This window comes from Macrosteles quadrilineatus, unplaced genomic scaffold, assembly GCF_028750875.1.
Source record: "Macrosteles quadrilineatus isolate MER2022 unplaced genomic scaffold, UCM_ALF_1.0 Scaffold_200__1_contigs__length_193940, whole genome shotgun sequence".
Lineage (NCBI taxonomy): Eukaryota > Metazoa > Arthropoda > Insecta > Hemiptera > Cicadellidae > Macrosteles > Macrosteles quadrilineatus.
Window position 1 is genome coordinate 16,638 of NW_026542793.1, and position 26,103 is coordinate 42,740.

The following is a 26,103-nucleotide window of genomic DNA, read 5'->3' on the forward strand; positions in this document are numbered from 1 at the left end:
CCGGTCCAATAATAAGGGCTAGACTGACGGGGGGTACAATTCCAGGGGGGTACAATTCCAAACCGTACACTGGCCAAATAAAAGTGAGTTCTAACTGAGGGGGTACAATTCCGGTCGGTACAGTTTTTTAGAAGCCAGTGGATTTAATCAAACCACTCAAGTGAAATGTTAGTCTTGTTCAGTTTACTCTCTGCTGAAGTAGGATTAGTGCTGTTTGGTGTTGGTGTTGAACTCTGATTGCAATCCAGTGAATCAGGACTTGTTTCTCCAGGTGTACCGTCACCCTCTAAGCTAGGGCTAGGGCAGGACTTAGTTACTACAGGTGTATTATCACTTAAGTTGCCACTGTCCATGGACTTAGCTTTGTCAGAATAATCCGAAAGTTTCTGTTGAGTAACCACCGCAGCGGTAGATGAATCATTAATTTCCATAGTAGAACTATTCCTAGTAAAACTCAATTCTATTTCCTTCATAGCTGTCAAAAACATTTCTTTATTTTTGTGTTTTAGCTTTGTAACTCCAAATCTGGATTTGTTTTCCAAGAAAAGGCTTACATCTATTTCTTTAACATAAGCCACCTCATTAGTTCCATAGAAAGTAACATTATACTTGGGTAGTTTATTTTTAAAGTCAATGCTGTTTATTACTGCAGGCCAATTAGAGTGTCCTTTTAGTTTCGCAAAGACTCGATCACTGACTTTAAATTTGTTATTTTTTGTATGGCTCATTTTTAATCTTCATCAAGTCATCAATCACAGGAACAAACTACTGGTAATTGTATATGTATATATATATATATTTTTTTTTTTTTATTTGATAGCGACTACTTAATTCATCACTACCAGATAGCTACTGGGCCTCATAGTAACATAAATAGTGTCCAATGTAAATATATTAAGCTGATAATCCAGGGAGTCACGTCTAAAACTTTAACATTTGGGGTATTCACAATGATCAGGTTGTTTTTTATCTAGCCTGTATGCACAAGTTATCAGCTATCATGTTGTAATATAAAAAATTAATAATCCTATAGTTTTATTTCCACCAGCAACAAGCAGCTTTTTCATGTGAAAAACAAAGTAGCAGAAAAGCAGACAAATAAATAGTTTAGTCCCAATAATAAACTCTTGATTTTTGAGTAAAATAAAAATATAATTTATTGATAGAACTAGAAAAAAATAAAGTAAAATCTCCTTTGGTATTAAATATCAGTAAACATTGTCCTCTAACCGTAAACAATAACAGTCCAGCAGTCTACCTGTAGTTATCAGTTGATTGTAACCCAACCAATGTCCTTGACCAGATAGCAGGGTCGTCCAGTCTTATCAGGTTTCCACAATCAGTTCGGAAATGTAATGGCACAGATGCCGATAGAGTTAATTGAGGATGGAAACAAATTCTTCAATAGATAATACTTTTAAAACAGCTAAGGTATGTTAAATTGAATTACTGATAAGTTTTTGCCACTAAAATATTTAATAAAACCACTGTATTAAACTTTAAAATACGGAGCAGTTTGATAGTTTTAGTGACTGCCCGCCATCTTGATGACGTATAATGTTTGTACTACACTGCATTTCACCACAAATAGCAAAGTGCAATGGGATATTATAAACGAACATAGTGGCCGAAAGAAAAAAGGACCTGATGAAGTAAAATTAATAATTAATAACACAGAAGTATCGTATCCAAAGGAAGTCGCTGAAGAATTTAAACAGTTTTTTTTCTTACGTTCCCCTAGTATCGTCATCTTCCTTACAAAATGTTCCAATTGATGATGTTAAAATCTATGACAACCTTTTTAAAAGCAAACCCATCGGAAATTCAATATTTTTATATCCTGTAGCTGAAAAAGAAATCAATAATTTTACATCAAGCTTGTCATCAGCAAAATCCCCTGGAAGTGATGACATTACTTCCCTTTTGGTAAAAAAAAGTTTCAACTCAAATCACTCCAATATTAACCTATATTTTCTACCGATGTTGTTGTCGTTGTGTTTCTTGGTTATATTGCTGACAAATGTCATGAAATATTCTGAATAATTAGTGAAAATAGTTTTTAATATATTTTTGGTTAGGTATTAACAGTTTTCTTTGCTTATTTTTATGCAAGTAATCAGATATAGGCCTAGTTTTTTTTGTGTCTAGTTTGTGTTTATTGACACCAATAGAATGTAGGAGTGAAGTGAACTATATTGTAAACTCAGAGTGTAATTTTCTGTTTTTAGATTTACAAACGACTTAGTATTTAGTGATAGTGGCCCATTCAAGTGAAATTGATAGATGGATTGATGATAATGAGTTGCTTTTATCAGATCCAAGTGATGATGAAGACTTTGACTTTGCTCAGCAAGAGGTATGCCTAGAAGGTAATGAGGGGGAAGAATTTGATCTTGACAGTGATGATCCTTTTGTAAATGTTTGTAATATTGACAATGTCATGGAGGATGTAGTGGGAGGTGCAGGTGACTGCCCCGTCTGAAGAAATAGGCCTGTACAACCTGAAATAGTGTGGGAAGACTTGGGAGTTTATGAACCGATAAGGGATACATTTCTAAGTCATTCTGGACCCTAAAATACCAGTTGATAGTCCATTTGGTATGATAAACTAATGGATGAAATTGTGACAAACACAAATGCTTACACTGAGCAGCAACGAGCTAAGCAACTAAGCAAGGTATGATATTTGCTCGTAGATCTCGAGACTGGAATTGGCAGCCAGTTACTAAAGAGGAACTTTATGTTTATTTAGCATTAGTAATGCTGATGGGCATTGATCAAAAACCATAGATACGTTCCTACTTTACTAAAAACCCGTTACTTGAGTCTGCTACTTTCCCCAGCGCCATGTCTCTAAATAGGTTTGAAATTATCAGTAAATATCTGCATTTTAGTGCCTCATCTAAAAAGTCACAGTTCGAAACTAAGATTTTTACAGTTGTGGAGCTTCTAAATGACAGGTGCAAATCTTCTTATGACTTGCAACAAGACAGATCTATTGATGAGTCACTTACCCTTTGGAAATTCCGTCTGTCATTTCGCCAGTACTTACCTCTAAAGTGTGCACAGTTTGTGATCAAATCATTTGAAGTTTGTGAGTCATCATCTGGTTTTACGTGGTCACTCCTTATTTACACGGGTAAAGGTAGTAAATTTGAATGCCCCATCTTTCTACCAGATAGTAATAAATCTACAGCTATTGTTGTAACATTGTTGGAAACCTTGCTCGACAAAGGACATACAGTCTGGATGGATAATTGGTACAACTCTCCAGAGCTTAGTAAATTTCTAAAGAATAGAAAAACTGACAGTTGTGGTACATTGAAACTTTCAAGAAAGAATGTTCCTCAGAAAAGAAACACAACTTGAGAAAGGGGAAATTACTGCACTACATTGCCAAAATGTAATGATCCTAAAGTGGCGCGACAAAAGGGTTGTTACACTTTTGTCAACACTCCACAACCACAAAATGGATGTTAAGAGAAATAAAGCAGATAAAGAGCAGATAAAACCTATACTTGTGTTTGACTACAACAAACAAATGGGTGGGGTTGATCTCAGAGATCAAATGCTTAACAGTTTTCTCTTAGAGCGAAAGCGTGGACTGAAGTGATACATGAAGTTATTCAAAAGATTACTCAACATTTCAGTTCTGAATGCCTATGTAATTTGGAAATCAGCGAACCAGAAAAGTAAACATTTATAATTTAGGCTCCAATTGATCAAGGACCTGATTCACACCTATGGGTCAGAGGTGAAGAGACCAGTGTTTGGACGGCCATCAATTGAGCCCAAGCCATCTCTCGCCTCTTACAGAAAGACATTTTATTGAGCGAATCCCACCCACTGAGAAAAAGGCAAAGCCTAAAAAAAGATGCTGTGTTTACTACAAGCGTGGTGTGAGAAGGGAGAGCATCTTCTGTGAGCTGAGTTTGACTGTGAAGCTGGGCTGTGTATTGGCGAGTGTTTCAAAATCTACCACACTGTTGTCAACTTTTAGAAGGTTTGTAAAAAGAAAACTGTTTTGTTATTGTTTAGTAATATGTTCATTCATTCATTCATATGTTTTATTGTAGTGCCACTATTTCCATACAGTTTAACACAAGAATCATGTAAATAGGATGTATAATAGTGAAAATATGTATGTTTTAGTGATCGTTTGCATAAAAAGGGCACGAATGCCGAAATAAGTACCGCAATAGGGCGTTTTTGGTACTATAAATGTCCCGCGTTGAAGGGTTAACCACACAAATCACATACTTGTCTTGTCTTTTTGAAAAAAAAAAAACACAGAACAGACAACTAAAAAACAGATTTGACTTATGCTGGAAAGATGTGATGAAATCCCTATGAAACAATTTACATACCTTTAAAAGGAATGTCAAATTCTTCTGGGTAAAAGGCACAAACTGATCGTTGAGGTGAATGAACTTCAAGTATTTTTCATAAAAAAGGCCACTGTAAAAAATTGAATAATTAAAAACATACAATGATCCTGAGCAAAATTCTTATTCATTACTTGAAATTGAACAGTACTCTCCAGAATATTAGTCTTTCTAATGTTAGTCATTAGAGATCAAACTACACTTGTACACCATTGTCAAAAGAAAATAATATTCTATAGGAGGAATTCCAAACGTCCTTCCTTAGCTTTTTATTTATTTCTCAAGATGTAAAGGCCCTTCCACACCACAAGTAGTGTGTGTAGCTGGATGTACGCTAGTTACTTTTCTAAATATCGCTTCCCTGTTTATCATATGAGTCTATTCACACAGCAGGGCTCGTCTGAGCTGATAGGCCTATTGATCACGGAGGTCTCGCTGAAATTATATTTTTTTCACTTTTCTTAAGCTAAATAACGTCCTGAATTCAAAAATGATTGTCATTTTCCCCGGAAAAGCGGAAAAAAAAACATTTTTGCGGATATAGGTCATGAGGGTACTCAAATTAACCGGTAGAGTGAGCTGAACAAGAATATGCGGAATTTTCAGATCTGATGGATATTAACGGAGATACGAACGGAAAAGCGCCGTTTTCCCGGAAAAACTATGAAAATTATTTTATTTCAAAACACACATTTAACGTATCTAAATTGTGAGGGAGTTTACGCTGATTGCATTAGGTTATGTTAGGTAGGTTGAGTTGGGTTACGTTAGGTTACATTGGGTTATGTAAGGATGGGTAAGGTTAGGTTAGGTTAGGGGTTAGGAGGTTGGGTTAGGTTAGGTTGGGATAGATTAGGTTAGGTTGCTCAATAAAATGGATATTGTTAGTAACCTAACCCAACATCTAATCTAACCTAACCAAATCTAGTATAATATAATCTAACCTAACCTAATATAATCTAACCTTACCCAACCTAACCTAATATAATATAATATAATCTAACCTAACCTAAGGTTGGGCAAAGGTGTGGATACCCCTAGTTAACTTTTTAATTGGTGACACCAAGAAAACTAAACTCCACATACCTTCATAAAAAATAAAACTGCACTTTTTGGACGGTATCCCAATTTTTCACGGGACCCCAAAATGGGGTATTTTGGGGGCAGGTCAACAATTTTAAATGTAAAGGCCTATCGAGTGTTACCTCATTTTAAAGGCCTTTATTAAAGAAGAATATCAGAGAAAACTAGAGGTCTCTATCTCAACCCAGTACGATTAAATTTTCATCAGCCTGAGTGAACCCACTTAAATGTAGGCATCAATATCCCATATTAACTTTTTAGCGGGTTATACCAGGAAAACTAAACTCCGCATACCTTCATAAGAAACAAAAATGCACTTTTTGGTCGTTATCACAATTTTGCCCGGGACCCCGAAATAAGGTATTTTGGGGGCAGCTCAACAATTTTAAATGTAAAGCCCCATCGAGTGACATCCCATTTTAAAGGTATTTATTTAATAAGAAACATAGTGCAAACAAAAATGTTTCCCTCTACTCCCAGAGTTATGGTAGTTTATTGTAATTGTTTTATTTAAATTCAACTCTAAACTAGAGGAAAACCAGCGGCATTATTGGAAAAACCCGCATTGGCAAACAATGACTCTAGAAATAAACTTTCACGAGCTTGAACATTCCAGAACCACAACCTTATTGTAAGATAATATAAAATAATATTAAATGTTGCAAGTAAAGAACGTGTTTATTATTCAACAAGAGTCATCATCACCACAACAACAAACTAAATTATTTATTTATTTATTTTATTTATTTCTTTTATTACAATGCTGCAAAACAGGATAAACCAAATTACATTGTAGCATTAATATTATAACAACAAAATCTTGACATGCATTATAAATAATAAATATGGTAAAAGTTCATCTTGCTGAATAAATTATAATTATTAGTGTAATCACTCACAACAATACAATATATGACAAAAACGAACTAATATCAATAAATAACGTACAAATAAATATCTTAAAAAATAACATTGGCAATTATTTAAATATATATAACAACAATAACAAATTAAATAAATAAAATACAACAACAAAGTCTGAACAGAGTAATTAATTTAATAACAATAATTATTTGGAGTAATTAAATATCTAAAAACGTATTTCCTGAACGTACTGTGACAGTAAAAAAAATATGTCTATTTGGTCGTTATTAATTGTGTTGAACAGCCTAACCATTGAGTTGAGCGGTGAACACATTCCAAGGTTCGTTCTAGAGAAGTGGGGGGAGAAGAGCAAACGCGAACGTGAATTGTGTCTGGGCAACATGAACCGCACACGGGACAGCAGCGCTGCGTCGTCGAGCTCACCACACACCAACCGCCTCAGATACAACATCATTGACACTTTATGCCTAGTACTCAACTGATCGATTTCAAATAGTGTGAGAAGTTCTGAGTATGGGACCAGCATCGTATAGTAGCCTAACCAAATGTTTTGTAATAAAGAAATCTCAAGAACCTTCTTTGGACATCCTCTATGAGATCGGATAAATAGTTCACACTAGGATACCATACCACAGAAGCATATTCTAATCTTGACCTGACCAGTGAACAATATAACAGTTTAATACTTCTCTGATTAGTAAAAATGTTGCCCAACCTGCAGATAAGACCAACAATTGAGAAGGCAGTCTTACAAATGGAAATCACATGATCATTATATGTAAATCTGGAATCAAATGTCACACCCAAGTCTTTAATTGAAGTTTTCCTCGAAAGAAGACTACCACCAATATTATAATTATGCATGATGAGGTTACTAGGGGTTTTCTTTGAATATGTTACAACAGAACATTTATCCACATGAAATTTTAGATTGTCACGACTCCAAAGAAACAATCGATCGATATCATCTTGTAGCATAACACAATCTTGTTGGTTGTTGACAATAGTGAATATTTTGAGATCGTCAGCATATAGAAGAAACTCGCAGTTTATTATCAAATCTTTTAAGCTATCAATGTAAAAAATAAATAGCAAAGGTCCCAAATTTGAGCCCTGGGGCACACCTGAGTCTACATCAAATTGTTCTGATAGGTGTCCCTCAAAAGATACAAATTGTTTTCGACCCCTGAGATATGAACAGAAGAATCTTAAGAGTCCTTCAGAAAAACCGAAGTAGTTCAATCTCGAAAGCAAAGCCAGATGATCAACTTTGTCGAAGGCCTTCTCGAAGTCGGTGTAGATAACATCAACTTGGTTACCACTATCAATAACAGGAATACAAAACTCAGAAAAGTTTAACAGATTTTAATTAATGGATCTGCTGGGGAAAAATCCGTGCTGTTTTGAAGATAGAAATTTACTGACATGGCTGAACACTTTATGATAAAGAATTGATTCAAATACTTTAACAGGAGCAGGCAAAACTGATATTGGACGATAATTCTTTATGATGTCTCTTCGGCCCTTTTTGAAAATGGGAATTATTTTAGCTTGCTTCCATTTCGTTGGGAAAACATTGCTGGTAATCGCGAGATTAAAAATAGCTAGAAGCGGTTCAACAAACAAATCTGCACAGGCTTTTAGAATATATGGCGGTATTCCATCTGGACCAAGAGATCTTTTAGGTTTGAGGTTTTTGAGTGCAGAGAGGACATCATGATACGAGACACAGGAGACATTGAGGCACGGGACGCCAGGCAGGGTCGGTGAGCGGAGCGCACGCCGACACAGGTCGTCGCTGCCCAGCTGACAAGGCTCATACACAGACTTAAAGTAAGTAGCAAACTCGTCCGCTATGGCCCTCCCACCCTCCACAACTCTATCGTCCAATTTCATAACAGTTGGACTGTTATCATTAACTCTAAGACGTTTTACCACACTCCAAAATGTCTGAGGATTGCTCAACACATTGTTTTCTAAATTTGAAATATATTCTTTATAGGCTGATTTAATATTTACTTTAATAGTACTTCCCACCAGTTTGTATTCATTTATGTTTCAATCATGTTATACTTATTTAGCTTTCTCCTTAGCCTTTCTTTTCTTTTGATCAAGGATATTATGTTGTGATTAAACCAAACAGGATACTTTGAAATTTGTAGATATTAGCCTAGACACCTATTTATTATCAGTATTTTTACCTTTTTGGTAGCCTAAGGTGTCCAAAATTCTTATGTCCTGCGAGACGCCAGTTGGGTCAGTAGGCCTACAACCTTGTGCGGTATCGCGTGTCTTCTCCCGCTCGCTTGATGTACAGTACGTGTGTGACCATGGTTGTAAAACTGTATATAAATATGTGTTTCGTGAACTGTGTTATATGTTTTGTAAATTGTGACAACCACTTCTGTGGGCAATGTTGAGACCTGACAATGACAGCGACTGAAGATGCATTGTAATTAATGCGAAACGCGTCTCACAGGAGATAAGAATTTTGGACACCTTAGGCTACCAAAAAGGTAAAAATACTGACTTTGAAATTGATTTTTTAGCTTTTGGAACAAACTTATCAAATACATTATATAATTTAGTATAAAAAAATCAACAGATAAATTAACATCCTCAATAAGTCTAATTTCAGTCCAGTTTATTTTTTTTATTTCGTTGTACACACTTAAAAAATCGGCCTTTTTAAAATTATAGAAATAACCATTTTGAAATTATAAAACATATGATAAATGCAAAGGCATATGAATGACACTACATCTCCCCTTCCTCATTATATTTACTCATATCTTATTGGAGGTCTGATAGTTCTACTTGATCTTCTTATTCTATCATTGTGGTTTGGCTGCACCCTCCTTCCACGGTAGACGTCGTCAGAATCATCATTCTCTTTTCTTGGTAGGGGAATGAGATGCCATCTGTTTCATCTTACATCATTCCCATTACTCAATGATACTATGTAGGATCGAGGTAGATTGCTTGTAGTTCTTATGGTTCCTTTCGCACTTATATCTTTAACCCAGACCCTCTCTCCTACTGCTAAAGGTGGAAGTTCTTTGACGCCTCTTCTGTTGTCAAAGTTTTTCTTGACTTTGTCTTTTATTTTCTCGTCACAGTTTCGAAAGGATTCTATTTGATCTTTTCCAACCACTTGAAAGTCGTTGAGAGAAGGTAAAGTTGTTCTTAGTTTTCTACCATACAGCAGCTCTGCAGGTGATAACCCCGATTCCAATTTGGTGGTCCTGTAAGCTAATAAACCAAGATTGGGATCCAGACACTTTAGTAGAATCCTCTTGGATATAGATACAGCGTTTTCAGCTTCTCCATTCGATTGAGGAAAGTGTGGACTACTAGTTACAGCTCTAAATCCGTACTCTTTTGCGAAACCTTTGAACTCGTCAGAAGTAAACTGAGTACCTCCATCTGTACGAATTTCTAGAGGGATCCCGTGTCGTGCAAAAATGTTTTTCATCCTTCCAATAACTGCCGCTTAAGTCAAAGTATTGAGTTCGATGAGCTCTAAAAATTGTGAGAAATAATCTTGTATTACCAAATACCAGTTTTGGTTACATTTCAAAATATCTGCACATAAATGGGTCCAAGGCTCTTGAGGAAGCTGCGTAGATATCAGAGGCTCCTTTCGCTGTAGTCTGTGCTCTATACACGTTGGACAATTTTCCACTGTAGTACTACTGTTGAACAGCCTGGCCACCAAACAGATTCTTGAGCACGCCGCCGACATTTCACTATACCCAAATGTCCCTCATCTAATCTTGATAAGATTTCTTTTCTCAAGGCCTTTGGAATGAACATTTTCCTTCCCTTTACAATTAATCCATCTTCCAAAGCGAATTCATTGCGATACTTCCAGAATACCAAATTTTTCTGCCACGTATTTTCTTGGATGCATTTTAAGAGTTCCTGTCCTTCTGGGTCTTCATGTTGGGAATTCTTAATTTCCAACAGCCGTTTATCAGAACAAGGCAATGCATCAATTATGCTTCTTACAAACATTTCTTCCTCCAGATTCTCGATAACCTCATTCTCCCGATCCATTGGTGAAATTTCAGGGCTTCTTGATAGTAAATCTGCAGTTACATTTTCTTTCTCCGGGATGTGAACAACTTCGTAGTCAAAATTTTGCAATCTCATACGAAAACGTTGCAGCCGAGAAGAAAGATCAGAGATCGGCTTTGAACCCATTATCTCAGTCAGAGGCTTATGATCCGTGTAAAGCTGGAACTTTTTACCAAGAATAAAGCGAGAAAATCTTTCGCAAGCTCAAGTTAAGCCGAGAGCTTCTTTTTCAATGGTAGCATATCTTGACTCTGTTTCTGTTAGTGTCCTCGATGTAAATGCTAATGGACGCCAATCCTTTCCATCCAACTGCTCGATCACTGCCCCTAAATCATAAGATGATGAATCTGCCATTACATGGGTTTTCGCTTCTCTGTTGTAGTTGGCCAATACAGTATCATTAGCTACAACCTTTCCTTAAAATCTTGTTCTTGAGGCTCATCCCAAGTCCATTCAACTCCTTTTTAAAGGAGACTTCTGATTGGTGCTGTTTTTTCAGCTAGATGAGGAACGAACTTCATCAATTGGTTTATCATTCCCAAAAACTGTCGAACCTCCGTTATACTCTGGGGGCTTTTCATGGCCAGAATAGCTTTAGTCTTCTCTGGGTCAATACTGACTCCCTGCGATGAGACAACGTGTCCGAGGAAAATCACACTTTCTACTCCAAACTTACATTTGTTTTTGTTTAACGTGATACCATTTTCTGAGAGTCTCTTAAGTACCAGTTTGACTCTGCTGTCATGTTCTGCTTCTATCTTCCCTATTATCAAGATACCATCCGCTTGATTCACTACGCCTGGGATATCTGAAAGCATTTGACTCAGTCGGAACTGGAAAACCTCCGGTCCAGAACAGATTCTAAACGGAAGTCTCTTGAAGAAATATCGCCCGAATGGTGTAATGAACGTTTTGAGTTTAAATGAATCACTGTGAAGTGGAACCTGCCAGAATCCATTGGCAGCATCCAACTTAGTGAAAAGCTTACCTCCTTCCAACTTAGCTAGAGACTCATCCACTGATGGAAGCTGCAACAGTTCTCTTTTCACATGTTGGTTCAATTTTGTGTAATCAACACAGAGTCTAATTCTACCATGACCACTACTACGGGAGAACACCAGTCAGTAGGTTCAGTTACTGGTTCTATTACACCATCAGCAAGCATCCTGTCCAATTCATATTTAACCTGTTTGTGGAGTGAGAAAGCCACCCTCCTCGGTGACATAACAGCGCAAGGTTTTGCATCTTCATGCAGCCTAATCTTGTATGGATGTACGGATCTTCAGTTGTAAACTCATCCTCTTCCTTTTTTGACTTTCGAGAAGTTTTCTTGTTAGATCTTGGCATGTTTTAAATGTTTATTTCACAACCTGACACCATGTAAGATAATATAAAATACTAATAAATGTTGCAAGTAAAGAATGTGTTTATTATTCAACAAGAGTCATCATCACCACAACAAACTAAATTATAAAATATATGTTAAATGCAAAGGCATATGAATGACACTACACTTATCAGTAATCGTCAGACTGGCATTTGAGTGAGAACTATAGCTCCTTTATTAAATCTTTTAGCACTAACCATTATTATTGCTAGCCAATTTAATGACTATTTTCTCGTGTTAAGTAAAATGGAGCTAAGTGAATGAGAGCGTATCACTATAATAATGCGAGGATATGGTGACAGAATTAGAAGTTATGAACAAGTAAAGAAGTTATTTAATGATTCTTTTCCTAATCGCAACCCTATTTCAAAATCAGGAGTACAAAAAACTATTCAACGTTTTGAGGACACAGGCAGTGTTAAGGAGCGCCCCAAATCAGGAAGACCGACAACTGCAACAGACGAAGAAAATTCATTGGACGTTTTGCTACCCATCGGAGAAAATCCCCATGTCTCCACAAATTTTGTTTCCAAAAGTGTAGAAATCTCCCGAAGATCAGTGGGTAGAGTTTTACACAAAAATGGTTTCAAAGCATACAAATTTCATTTGGTTCAGGAACTGTCTGAGGATGACTTCGATCATCGAGTAGAATTTGGCGAGCTTATGATGGTAAATATTGATAACAATACTATTACATTGAATAACGTTGTTTTCTCGGATGAAGCAACCTTTATGATCAACGGAAATGTCAACAGGCATAATTGTCGCTATTGGTGTGATGAAAACCCTTGCTGGATGAGAGAACAACACACACAACATCCTGAAAAAGTAAATGTTTGGCTTGGTACTGTAGGAACCAAATTTGTCGGACCCTTCTTCATTGCAGGAAATCTTAATTCCGCAGAGTACCTGGCAATGCTCCAACAGCAAATTATTCCCGCTGTCCAGTTAGCAACAAATAACTGTAATCAAATTTGGTTCCAGCAAGATGGAGCTCCACCACACTATGGACTGGATGTCCGCGCGTATTTGAACAACGTTTTTCCAAATCGCTGGATAGGGAGACAAGGTGCTATCGAGTGGCCTGCAAGGTCACCTGATTTGTCACCACTAGATTACTTTGCATGGGGCCATATTAAAGAAAATGTGTATAAAACCAAACCACAGTGCATAAATGATCTGAAGAACAGAATAGTTGAGGAAATTGGAAAAGTTCCACGAGAATCCATTCTACGTGCTGTTTCACATTTTCACAACAGGCTAGGACTTGTCCAGACAGTACAAGGGGAGCAATTCGAGCATCTGTTATAAGGAAATTAGGTGAGTAGGACCAATGAGTTTTTATGTTAAATAATGTAATAAAATTGTTTCCTACACCATTAAAAATGTTTGTGATAATTTGAAATTTTTGCAACGTGAATTTCTTATGAAATGTTTTAATAACGTAGGTTTACACTGTTCATAATTGTTTCATCAAGAAACTTTTAATGAGGTTAAATTGTACGATGAATTTTCAAATGACCGCCATGTCGTAGTGGGTTGAGATAGAGACCTCTAGTTTTCTCTGATATTCTTCATTAATAAAGGCCTTTAAAATGAGGTGTCACTCGATGGGGGTTTACATTTAAAATTGTTGAGCTGCCCCCAAAATACCCCATTTCAAAGTCCCGGGCAAAATTGTGATACCGACCAAAAAGTGCATTTTTGTTTCTTATGAAGGTATGCGGAGTTTAGTTTTCCTGGTATAACCCGCTAAAAAGTTAATATGGGATATTGATGCCTACATTTAAGTGGGTTCTCTCAGGCTGATCAAAATTTAAAATGACCGTCATGTCGTACTGGGTTGAAATAGAGACCTCTAGTTTTCTCTGATATTCTTCTTTAATAAAGGCCTCTAAAATGAGGTGTCACTCGATGTGGCTTTACATTTAAAATTGTTGAGCTGCCCCCAAAATACGCCATTTTGGGGTCCCAGGAAAAATTGGGATACCGTCCAAAAAGTGCAGTTTTATTGTTTATGAAGGTATGTGAAGTTTAGTTTTCCTGGTGTCGCCCATTAAAAGGTTAACTAGGGGTATCCACACATTTGCCCAACCCTGTATAATATAATGTAATATAATATAACCTAACCTTACCTATTTTTGGACATTTTGGAACTAACTAGATTTCCTGATGCTTTTCCGGCTGTATCTCTGTTAATATCCATCGGATCTTAAAAATTCTTGCATATTCTTGTTCAGCTCACTCTACCGGATAATTTGAGTATGACCCATTTCCACAAAAATTTAGTTTTTTTTTGTTTTTCCGCTTTTACGGGGAAAATGATTATCATTTTTGAATTCAGGATATTATTTAGCATGAGAATAGTGAAAAAAATATAATTTTAGCGAGACGTCCGTGATCGATATAATTACCGAATACTGACGGTATACAACAGCAATCGTGGCTGGTATAGCATCCGCGGATGTGTGAATTGGCGTGTAGCTAGCTTGCCCAGCAAGGTGTACATCCAGCTATGTACATCCAGCGGTGTAGGAAGGCCTTAATGCCTTAACATTCATGACAAAGTGTTGGTTAGAAAGTAAAATTCCAGTGATTTTTGATATTTTCTAATGGATTTGTAGTCTGATGAGTTTTTGATTTTTAATAGATAAATCAGACTATCATGACCAGTTAAGTTTCATGCTATAAATGAAGGTGTACCTTTTTAATATCAGCTCTACTATAAAAGTATACAAGTGAAATTGATAGTTGACAGTATGAACAAGTCAGGTAACCTCTTTATACTTCAAATTTACCTGCCTACAAGGACCTCAGGCTTGTGTGTAAAATAGTCAGCAAAGCAATGGGTGTACTGATACATCCAAGAATGGACTGATGTATAGACTCTCAAAATATAGTGGCAACCTTTATTATTTTTGTGATCACAAATTTAAAAGTATTTTACAATTTTACATCAGCTCAAGAAGTTTTTAAATCTTTATTTGGATTGAGAATGCTAAATTTGTCTTTCTAAGAAGTTACTAAGTTTGATTTAGGTAATAATAATTACAGTTACAATTATAATACATAATGAGGTGTGACACTGGCAGGTACTTACTTGCTTACACCTATTTTGCCAAATGTGCGTGTCCGAGACAGCTCAGGCCGAAGACAAGCTCGGTTCCTTCGCTGCTCAGGTTGTCTAATCCAGTCGTCCCAGTAGCTGAAACACATCCATCACCTTCTAAATCATAGAACAATAAAATAATACAGTAGAACTCCAACTATCTGAATCACCGACTACTCAAATTGCTTACAGAAATCATTTAAAGTTTAAAACCATAGTAATAAGAATTGTTGTTAAGGAAGTCGTGATCGCGGCAAAATCCAAAACCTGTCTCACGATTGTGATGACACCATCATCGTCTCCCACGGTCACGGTAACATCATCATTGTTTTTTCGCGATCGCGGCAAAAAGTTAGATGTATCCCAAGGTTGTGATGACACTATCATCGTCTCCTGCGGTCACCGCAACCGTGGTGAAAGCGTTAATTTTCTGATTGCAAAATCGTCACAGACACACACTGCGATCGCTATAGTAAAACCTCAGCATGACTTGCACTTTTTTCTTTAAAAGACTTTAGTAAAAATCCAATTTTCAAATAGGGTCCGGTTCCAATTGACACGGATAGATAGAGTTCTACTGTATTTACTTTTACTTTATCCTTATCGAAGACAATAAATATGTAAACGTTCATACAATCAATTTGTCCCATTAATGATCATCAGATTTTTAAGCAAGTCTTAAGGTTGTTTTTGATTATTTTCAATTGAATTTACGGTATGTATGTTAGGGTATGTATTTATGTAAGGTATGTTTTTTTGTATCCCTGAAATACAAATCTGTAACTTATCAGCGACCTTTTGAAGTGACATTGTAGGACACGTGTATTTAGCAAAAAGATCTGTGTAGGTAAGTAGCTATTACTGTGTTGTCTTCATGGTAAAACCTTGGTCCAGAATTTTGAACTTTTCATTAGTTCCTAGAGACCAAACAAAACACTGAATGTTTAACTTTTAATCAATCAAATAGACCAACATCTATTTAATTAAATTTACAAACAGGCCCAATCCAACCAAGGAAAGTTGGTTTCAAAGTTGTTCTTGTACCTGGTAGGCCACTTGACGGAAAGCTCACTCCACAGTTGTTTGTTTAGCATCCAACCTAGTCCTGGAAAGAAGTCTGTTCTGTATATAACATCTCTTGCTTCCTTATTCACCAAGTTGAGTTTCCCGTTGTCATTCCAAGCAGAAACACACCAAAGTGTAGGGTCTGAGTGCAACAGTGGAAGTGTTCCGAGGAAGTACTCAAATATGTCAGGGGAGACATCCAAGTCATCTAAAATATTGTACAAGTATTAATTTTATGCTGTGTGGCTTCTAAATCAGCAGAATCAATAAAGATTTATTTTACCAGCATTGCTGTTGGAACAATCCATTGCTAAGTATACTTTATGTCAACAACAGCTGTGTCATGCTTCATAAAACATAGCAAATATTCAGATCAGAATGTTAAACACAAAAAATTTCATCTTATTGGAGTTTGTCAGAAGTTTTAAACCATTACATAACACTGGACACAAAAACCCACATGAAAAAAAACGTTTAATATTGGTCAACTAGACGCTAACTATTCACTAGGTACAGTGCCAGTGGAAGGTAGGTCACGAGTTTTGCAATAGCTAGACATCATGAAAAGTGTCTCCACACGACCGAAACAAAAATCCCACTAACAGGATCGAGAAAATCCTTTTTCATCTCGCTTTACTGTAATGAGAAATCCAGTCTTACCCTTTATGAATTTTCCCGTTCCATCCCGAGTGAACTTTAAGATCTAAAGGTTATCGCGTCTAAATAGCTCTTTAAATCTTACTAAAATGCTGCTATAATATACCTAATTTTTTTACAAAAATCTACATTTGTATTGTCCATAATGTCAAAATGCAAATCCAAACACATAATTAATAAACAGTATTAGCGATCTGACTCATACTTTCTCCCATAAGCTGGTCAACAACCTTTCTCATGGGTATGCGGTGGGAGTAACTATCATATTTTATAGGGAAAAAAACACAAAAGTTGCAATAACTTTTAAACCGTAATTTTTACAATAATGGGGGGGGGGAGGTCCCACTTTTTTTTATTATAAGGACCATAACGCATTAATTTTAATAAAAACGGGTTTTTTTCCTAAAAAGTCTGATTTTTGTTCATTTATAGGTTTTTAAGGAAAAATCACAATTAAAAATCAAAATTATCATGGAATGCAACCTAGATACCAAATTTCATCAAAATTGGTCAACAGTTTAGGCCTGTAGCTCTGTACACATGTACACACACACACTTACGGGGTTTTACCGAATACTCGCAAACACCTAATTGTGGCATCTTTCAAACTGCGGCCACCAGTGGATGAAGGAAGGTGGTAGAAACATGTGTGCATCGATATTTTTAATGAACACTCCATTTTAACATCTAACATTCCGGTTTTTAATTGTAGCACCTTGCCACAAATCGGTATATATCAAAAGTGTGTGGACAGGATGCCACTAATGCGTTGTAGCGCTTGAGCAGTGTGTTCGCCCCACCTACTTCTCGCGTGCGCTGTTGCCAGTTCTCCGTTCTAGTTCCTTCATTCCGTTCTGTATTCATGTGGCTATGTCCTAGCCGCTGTAGCTCATTGCGATTGCCCGCGCTCCTCACGTCGTCTTTTATTAGTGTAAAGATTTTTTTTACATGCAGTTTTTTCCAAGCTCTAATAATTTTGACAATTAATGGATTTAAAGTCAATGGACCAAATGCTATGTCGTTGATATTTTATCGTCACATTATATGTATGGTTTACGAACTTAGATACTTCGATACTTGGATTAAAGGCCTTAAGTGCTGGGTAAATTATCAGTTTCATGGGAATATACAAGAAATTTACATAAAAATACGAAATAAGTATGACTCTATTTTTTCTGTATGCATATAATTAATTCATGTATGTGGAACAAATTTTTCACCACACTATGATGTTTTTAGCTGTTTTACATACGTTAATTGGTGGCTGAAAGTTATGTTTTGCTGGCCATGCCAGTTGTCATCGTCATATAGGGGCCGAGCAGGCGTTTACATCCCTAGGGCTGCAAAATCACTTGTTCGCTTATTTACTTAAAACATTAATGTATATTAAATGCACAAGCTGTATCCATGGCATTGTAATAGACTTGTTTTTTTGACACAGCTGCCTAGACAACTATTTATTGTTATTTTTGATTTTACTGATTCCTCAAAATATTTCACATAAATAAGAGGGACGTTATATTGCAAAACATACTTGGGTGAAAAATAGCGTTCGTACCACAAGCCAAAATGGGTTTGCAGCTCTCGATCGTTTCACGTTCTCAACTTCGTCTCGAACTTAAAACCCGATCTCGAGTCGGCAAAACGTCACTTTCGGCCCTAGGTACGAAATATACTATTTTTTACGGTGGATTTAGAGACCCAAAGATTCTCACCCCGTTGCGAAGCACGGGCAGAAACACTATAGTTAATTATAAGATAAGATTACTGTCTTTACTCTTTTGTCTGTACATTGCGTATATTCATGAAGTGTTTGGTTATTTCTACGTGTTATATAATAAGAAAGCCGAACCGAGTCTTATGTCAATATCTGTACGTTTGTTTGATTGTTTCTGTCATTGTGTCTGTAACGCCAAAATTCCAATTCACGTGTCCTACCTTGAGAAATCTAGAGTAAGTACCGTTGATGATCCAAATAGTTTTGTAATTGTTTGAACAAATTTGCCAAGTTTGATCAAAATATATCCATAAACACGCAAACTACAACATTTTACAATATTCTTTATAAGAATAACATGGGGATTTTAAATTTACAATTTTTGAATTCGTCCTGTTACCAATAGCCGTACAAAAACACTTTGATATACTAAATTATTTGTTTTTTAAGCTATTTAAAAAGGTCTGGATACAAATTGGGAAATTTTGTATTTTTAGGGTAATGTTTTTCTCCATTTCATATATTAGTAACAATATGTATAGTATCATATTCAGTAATAGCATTAACTACTGTATTTAAACCTTAACACAAGTGTTTTTATAGTCAATGAGGCTATTGGTGCTACCGCTGATGGCTTATGCATGTGTACGTTAGTAGCTAGCAGACAATTTGCCAACTAGGAACATGAAATCAGCTGTTCCCCGTCCTCACTGTCGCGGTTGCTCGCCTAGCATGTCAACAGCACTGCTGTAAAAATTGGATGAGTTGACAGTAACTTTTTCTAGTACGCTACTTTACCATGATATCTGCCAATTCAATTTTGTCCTAAAAAATGTATACACATCTCTAAGATTTGTTGCCAACTGACAAGCAATACAAATAAAAAAAAATAAAAAAACTATTGTTTATCATCCCTGCAAAACTGCTAATAATTCATGTTCAAATTTTCATCATAATTCCATTAGTTTAAATCAACGATCACAAAAGACCAATAGATGGCCTATCTAACTAACATACAAGCAGCTGAAGCCAGGTCCGCCATCTTAGTGCCATCTTAGTCATCTTAGAAGTGGTAGATGCCAATGAAAACGGCACTAAAACTCAATGTCCAGCTTCAAAATAACTTGACATTTAGCCTATTAAGACTAAATGTATGTAGTTCATTACAATTACGTCAATGACCTTGAGCTCTGCTAGTAAGATGCCGTGGTATGGTGGCGTGTCGGGGAGAAGGGTAAAAGGGGGGATTAATTATTGTTCATGCTTACTCATTCGCTCTTACCCACAAACAAACTTATTTCAAGCCTAAAATGAAGAATGTAGATCTAACTTCTATATTCGTTTGGAAAACGTCAGTCTTAGAGGCAAGATGCCTGCGCGGTCCATCATATAGTAAGTAATAAGACACATAGTAAGCATATGTGTCGATTATGTATCTTGGTACTGGTTGGGACGAGATTCCTGTCACCTTAATTAAAGAGTGTAAAGATTATATAGCTATGCCAATCTGCACATTAATTAATCAGTCACTGTTTACAGGTGATTTTCCATCAAAACTAAAAATATCAATTGTTAGGCCAATTTATAAGAAAGGGGATAAAAACTTGATTGAAAACTATCGTCCAGTCTCATTGTCTTTTCAAAAATATTTGAGAAAGCTGTAAATGTTCAATTACAGGAATATCTAGAGAAAAATAAATTAATAACCAAAAGTCAACATGGTTTTAGAAAATCTCATTCCACCAACTCAGCACTCATCTCTCTAACTGACAATATTTACAGGGCATGGGACAGGTCACAGACCACTGCAGCAATTTGTTGTGACCTGTCAAAGGCTTTTGATTGTGTAGACCATGAGGTTCTGTTAAAAAAGCTAGAGGTACATGGAATCAGAGGGTACAGTCTGAAATGGTTTAGATCATATTTAACTAAAAGAATGCAAAAAACATCATTAAGTATAGATAACATGACGTATGAATCAAAATACTGTACTGTAAATTCAGGAGTCCCTCAAGGATCAATTTTAGGCCCAGCTTTGTTTGTAATATATGTTAATGATCTTCCAATGAATATAAAGACGATATAGTAATGTTTGCAGATGATACTACAGCATTAATTAGAGATAATAGCACAGAAAAAAATAAATTTACAGCGGAGACAATAATAAAAGAATTAGAAAATTGGTTTAAAATAAATGGACTGTTGCTGAATGCAGACAAGACAAATATAATTCACTTCAGAAGTATGCAATATAGAGAGGGTGAAATAAAGGTTACAGTTGGCAATGATGATTTGAAGAATCAGAAGTCTGTGAAATTATTAGGGGTAATATGTGATGAAAATCTGAAGTGGCATGAACATATTGTACCATTATGTAAGAGATTAAATAACATTTGTTTTAATATGAGTTGCCTTACACACTGTAACAGCATGGAAACAAAACTTATTTTGTACTATGGCTATTTTTACCCGCTAGTGAAATATGGAATAACATTATGGGGCGCAACAAATTTAATAAAAAATGTATTAAAAGTACAAAAGAAATGCCTAAGAGCCATGACCCTCAAACAGCCTGGAAGCTCATGTAAAGAAGTATTTAAAAGTTTAAAAATACTTACAGTACCATGTATCTACATTTTTGAGGTTCTGTGTCATGTAAAAAATAATTTAAATTGGTACTCTATAGAAAAAAATAGCCACAATTACAATACTAGAAACCAGAATTTGCTTATATACCCTCATCATTCTACGACATCTTTAGAAAGAAGTATTCATTACATGGGAATTAAATTGTTCAATAAACTTCCAAATCACTTAAAAAACACAGCAATGAGTCCAGCACAATTTGCAGATAACGTTAAGAGTATTTTGATCAGAAAGGCCTATTATAAAGTTGATGATTTTCTAAATGACTCTCAAATGTTATAAGCAGGTCCTGTTACTTCCATAATATTTTATAGGGTAAAAAGTTCCTTCTCCATGTTAATCTTGTTGATTTTCAAATGTTATATATTTTATATATATCGTTTTTGTTGTGAAATTTTAATGAAGACCTCGTTATTGACTAAAATTACATGTTTTGTACATTTTTTATGTTTTATTTATAATTAAATTCTATAAATCCTGTTATTTAGTTTTAAGCTTGACGTTATCTTTTTTATTAAACCTTTTGACTAGTCTATTTAAAGAGTTCCTCAAATGTTAAACAACTATTTTATTTATTATTAATAAATACATTGTATAAAAGGACATTATATAATATTAGACTATAAGAATGACGAAGCACCTGTGCATTTATCTAAAACCTCTGTACGTTTATGTGCTAATAAACATGATTTGATTTGATTTGATTTGGTACAATGTAAAATCAAGATGATGTTGTTCAAACTAAGATAAGTTTGAACTTCCTTGTGTGACCAAAATAGTTGCCTACAGAGCAACAGAAGAATTTACCATTTCTTATCAAATTAGTTTTATCGACATTTGCAGACATTTGCTTTTGATATTGTGAATCTATACACAAATGTTCCTGTCGAAGAAACAATATCCATAGTACATGACCATCTAAAGAGCTCCTGCCTCCCAACTAGAGGTGGGTCGAAGTATCAGTAGTCGCTACTTTGTACTAGGTACTCGCCATTCCAAAAGTACCTAGATACTGAAAGTGTCGAGTACCAGGTACAAAGTAATCGCGATTACTTTTAGTATCTAGTTATGTAGGTGTATGAGTGAGGTTAGCGATTACACTCGTGTACTCCCTGGTACGGGCAGTACCAGACGATTACAAGGACTAGACGAGTACAAGTACTAGCCGAGTACGAACTAAACGATTCCTTGTATCGAAGTGTTGACTCAGACTGTCTACTGTTGCTGTAACACTGTTACAAGTATCGAGTACATTCTAAAAAAAGTCCGATGACACTGATGACAGTGGCCAATTGCACTTCTCTTGGTTTTAAAACTACTGACAAAACAGAAAATATATTGGTATTCGATTACTTTGCTAAATGAATCTAAGTAAAAACGCTTTTGCCTTACATCAATGTACAACAAATATACAACTCTATTTTATGAATAATTGATTATTAATGTAGTACAATAGTAAAATAAGGATTTACTATAATTTAGTGGTTTAATCTCAACACTGATACAAATTACTTCGGTGCTTCTATGAGTATAATGCTCATTACTTTATGTACAAAGATTTATGGAACTTTACCTGTCTATTTAGTTACCAGTATAAGAAATGTTGGACGAGTTACAAGCCAATAGACAGTATCAGTAACATACATTTGCGACTGCATTTATTGGGCCAGATTCGGTTCCAGCACAGACAAGGGAAACAAAGTTTTATTTCCTTAGTCAATGGTTCCAGCCAGCACTCAGCAGCCATCAGCCAATGAGTGATGGGTTGACGCGGGGGTGGGACGCAACTGTGTCACCTGCAACTCACCTATCACACGCTTCTAAAAGAGAGAGGTCATAGACCCGGGAACGGAAATGACTCATACGCGATATCATATTTTAAATATTCTCATTGTGCAGGTAAAAACTCCTGAAATAAAATCAGTTCATTCCATGCTATCGGCTGGAATTCATATTGACACTGTGTCTCTTAGGATTTTATGGAGTGTGTTGTAGTGGTATATTAAAGTTAGAGTTTCAAATTTAATGTAAGACATATTTATTGAGAAGTGTGAGTAAATACAATAGTGTGTAGGAAGTGTATTTTTTGACGTCATGGAGCCCCCAGGAGCAAAACGCAAAAAGATAAGTGAAGTTTGGAGTTTCTTTGACCCACTTAATAAAAATCAAGCGATCTGTAAGCTTTGTAAAAACAAATTATCCCATTCAGGTTCTCCTTCTAATTTGAAAAAACACATGTCAAGGAAACACCCTACCGTTGTACTGTCGAGTAATGAAAATAGAACCGGTCTAATTAATGAACATACACCTGTACTTATTGAGGTACCGGTATCACAAGATCAACTAGATCCAGATGAACCCTCTGCCATAGATTCAGACACAACTGGATTGATGCATGCAGTGACTTTTCCCAGTACTAGTAGGACTACCCCAGAAACAACAGTTCCCGTGTATACGTTACCTTCAAAAAAGAAACAAGCCCAAATCACATCATTTGTGCCAAAAAAGCTCACCGGATCTGACAAAAATAAAATAGACCTGGCTATACTTAAATTATTTGCATGGGACTTCCAACCTTTTTCAATGGTAGAAGACAGAGGCTTTAGAAACCTAATGGGTATTTGTTCTCCTTCTTACCAAATTCCCAGTAGGAAATATTTCGCAAACACCATGATGCCTGCTCTCTTTGAAGAAACACGCTGTAATTTGAAATTAACTTTAGAAAAAGAAACTTCAAGTGTCTGTTTGACCACAGACATATGGACTTCAAGCAAAAATGATAGCTACATGGGAATTACAGGTCACTACCTAACAGAAAATTTTGACATGAAAACCGTTCTTTTCCAGTGTTCAGCTTTTGAGGAAACACATACCTCTCAACACTTAGCAGACGAACTGTTAACATCTATGAATGAATGGGGTATACAAAATAAAATATCCTTGATAGTCTCTGACAATTGCTCAAACGTAGTTAGTGCTGTTACTAAAGTTTTGCACATGAAACACTATGGCTGCTATGCCCATAAACTAAATTTACTAGTTCAAGAATCGCTTTCTCCAGTAGATGACATAATTAAAAAAGTAAAAGTTATAGTTTCTCACTTCAAAAGAAGTAACAAAGCCGTGCAAAAATTGGTAAAATATCAGGAGTTACAAGGCATCAAACAGCCCAAAAGACTTTTACAGGACATTGCCACCCGATGGAATTCCACATTTTTCATGTTGGAAAGATTTGTCCATTTAGAAGAGGCAATAAAACATAGTCTAGCAATATTAGACACTGACCTGACGCCTTTAACTTCAGAAGAGTGGGAAATTTGCAAGCAACTGTGTGACGTCTTACGCCCATGTGAAGAAGTTACTAAAGAAATGAGCAGTGAAAAGTACTTGAATGCAAGTAAAGTAATTCCCATAACAAGGGGTTTGAAGTCTGCACTGAAAAAAATTGCTGCTAATGTGACAAAAGAAAGTGTCAAAAATGTTATAAAATCAATGTTAAAAAGCTGTGATGAGAGATTTCCAAATTTAGAGAGAAGTCAAACTTTAGGAATATGCACCTTCCTCGACCCGAGATATAAACACCATATGTTTTCAGAAGAAATTACCATAGATTTGATCAAGAAACGTTTGTCGGACCTAATAGTTGGAATCATAAACCAGAACAGAAATGAATCAACTCACGAAGACAACACTGACGATGAAGATGAACTTGTCAAAGAAAAATGCACTACGGAGAAAAAGATTTCAGTCTGGGATGATGTCGAGGAAGTAATCAACAAAGTGAAGCCTAAAACCAATCCCACTTCAATTGCAATCCAAGAGGTAATTACAATGCTCTTACTTTTGTTATTATCAGAATACCTTATTTGTTTTAGCCAAAGTTCTGGCTCATTACTTTTTTTGATCTGATCGTTGAGATTCTAAGCTTTCGGGAAAGCTATTTGAAATATACAAAAAATATTTAATAATTTTTATTTTCCTATCAAACGATCCAGTGTATAATATTTTTACACTTTCCATGTCAACTTATTTGTTGCTGTATTAATACTGATCTTAGATAATTATTTGACCAACGGATTACCTATAAATTAAACTTTCAGAATAATACATTGCAAGTTTATTTATAGTAATCAAATATTCATTAAATAAATTTTCAAATAAAACAGAACTTTTTTACTTAAAACTATATTTACAAACGTTTATTTACAGATACAAAGATACATGGATGACTGCCCGATATCTAGGAAAAAGGATCCTCTTGAATGGTGGAGGAATAACAAAAACTTTTACCCCCATCTAGCAACTGTCTTTCTACGTAACTGTGGTATCGTAGCAACATCCGTCCCTTGCGAGCGGATGTTTTCTAAAGCCGGCTACTTTATTAGTGACAGGAGAACCCGCTTAACTACTCAAAAAGTCAAACAGTTAATGTTCTTAAACACGAACCTGAATTAACTTGTTTTCAAGACTACAAACTCTGAAAAATTGAGTTCATTGTCATAATGTTTTAGTTGTTTTGTAATTTGTAAAGCTATTTTATATTTAATTTCAACTCATGACCCAACCAGCTTTGTGTAAATACTTCTTTGTAACATATTTTTTTATCTCTACTGTATATATTTGTTCCTATTCATAGCAACCTAATTTATACACAGTCAAAAAATACTGATATATGTCTTTAAATTTATGATTCACCAAGCTCGTTTTATTTTTGTTATAAGTATCGATTATCCTTTATATTTATGTTTCAATTAATTATAAATTACCTTTTATGACATTAATTTCAACCCATCACCTAACCAGATTTGTAAATACTCTTTGTAATGTTAGGTATATATTTGTTAAAGCTCTACTGTTGTGTTTCTATTAATAACAGTCAAATTGAAACACAGAACATACTGATAATTTATTTTCATTTCTGATTCACCATTAAGCTCGTTTTATTTTTGTTTTTACTTAGCAATTTTACTATATTTATATTTATATTATTATTATTATTATTTATTACTTATATTATTTATATTTATGTTAGATTGAATTGTATATTGTATGTGACCTTTTATTACATTATATAATTTGTTAATGGCCA

The 26,103-nt window shown here is 35.4% G+C and overlaps 1 protein-coding gene across 1 annotated transcript in view; it reads right to left on the bottom strand.

The window, feature by feature from the left end:
* Positions 1-3,722: 3,722 nt before the first annotated feature.
* The window catches only part of LOC128982213 (alpha-1,3-mannosyl-glycoprotein 2-beta-N-acetylglucosaminyltransferase-like), a 46,580-nt gene continuing 24,199 nt past the window's right edge, over positions 3,723-26,103 (bottom strand). Inside the window, exons 7-10 of the mRNA XM_054401277.1 lie at positions 15,974-16,202; positions 14,921-15,025; positions 4,321-4,458; positions 3,723-3,864 (exon numbers count right to left, since the gene is read on the bottom strand). Coding sequence (XP_054257252.1) covers positions 3,723-3,864; positions 4,321-4,458; positions 14,921-15,025; positions 15,974-16,202 — 614 coding nt within the window. The remainder of the gene's footprint in view (positions 3,865-4,320; positions 4,459-14,920; positions 15,026-15,973; positions 16,203-26,103) is intronic.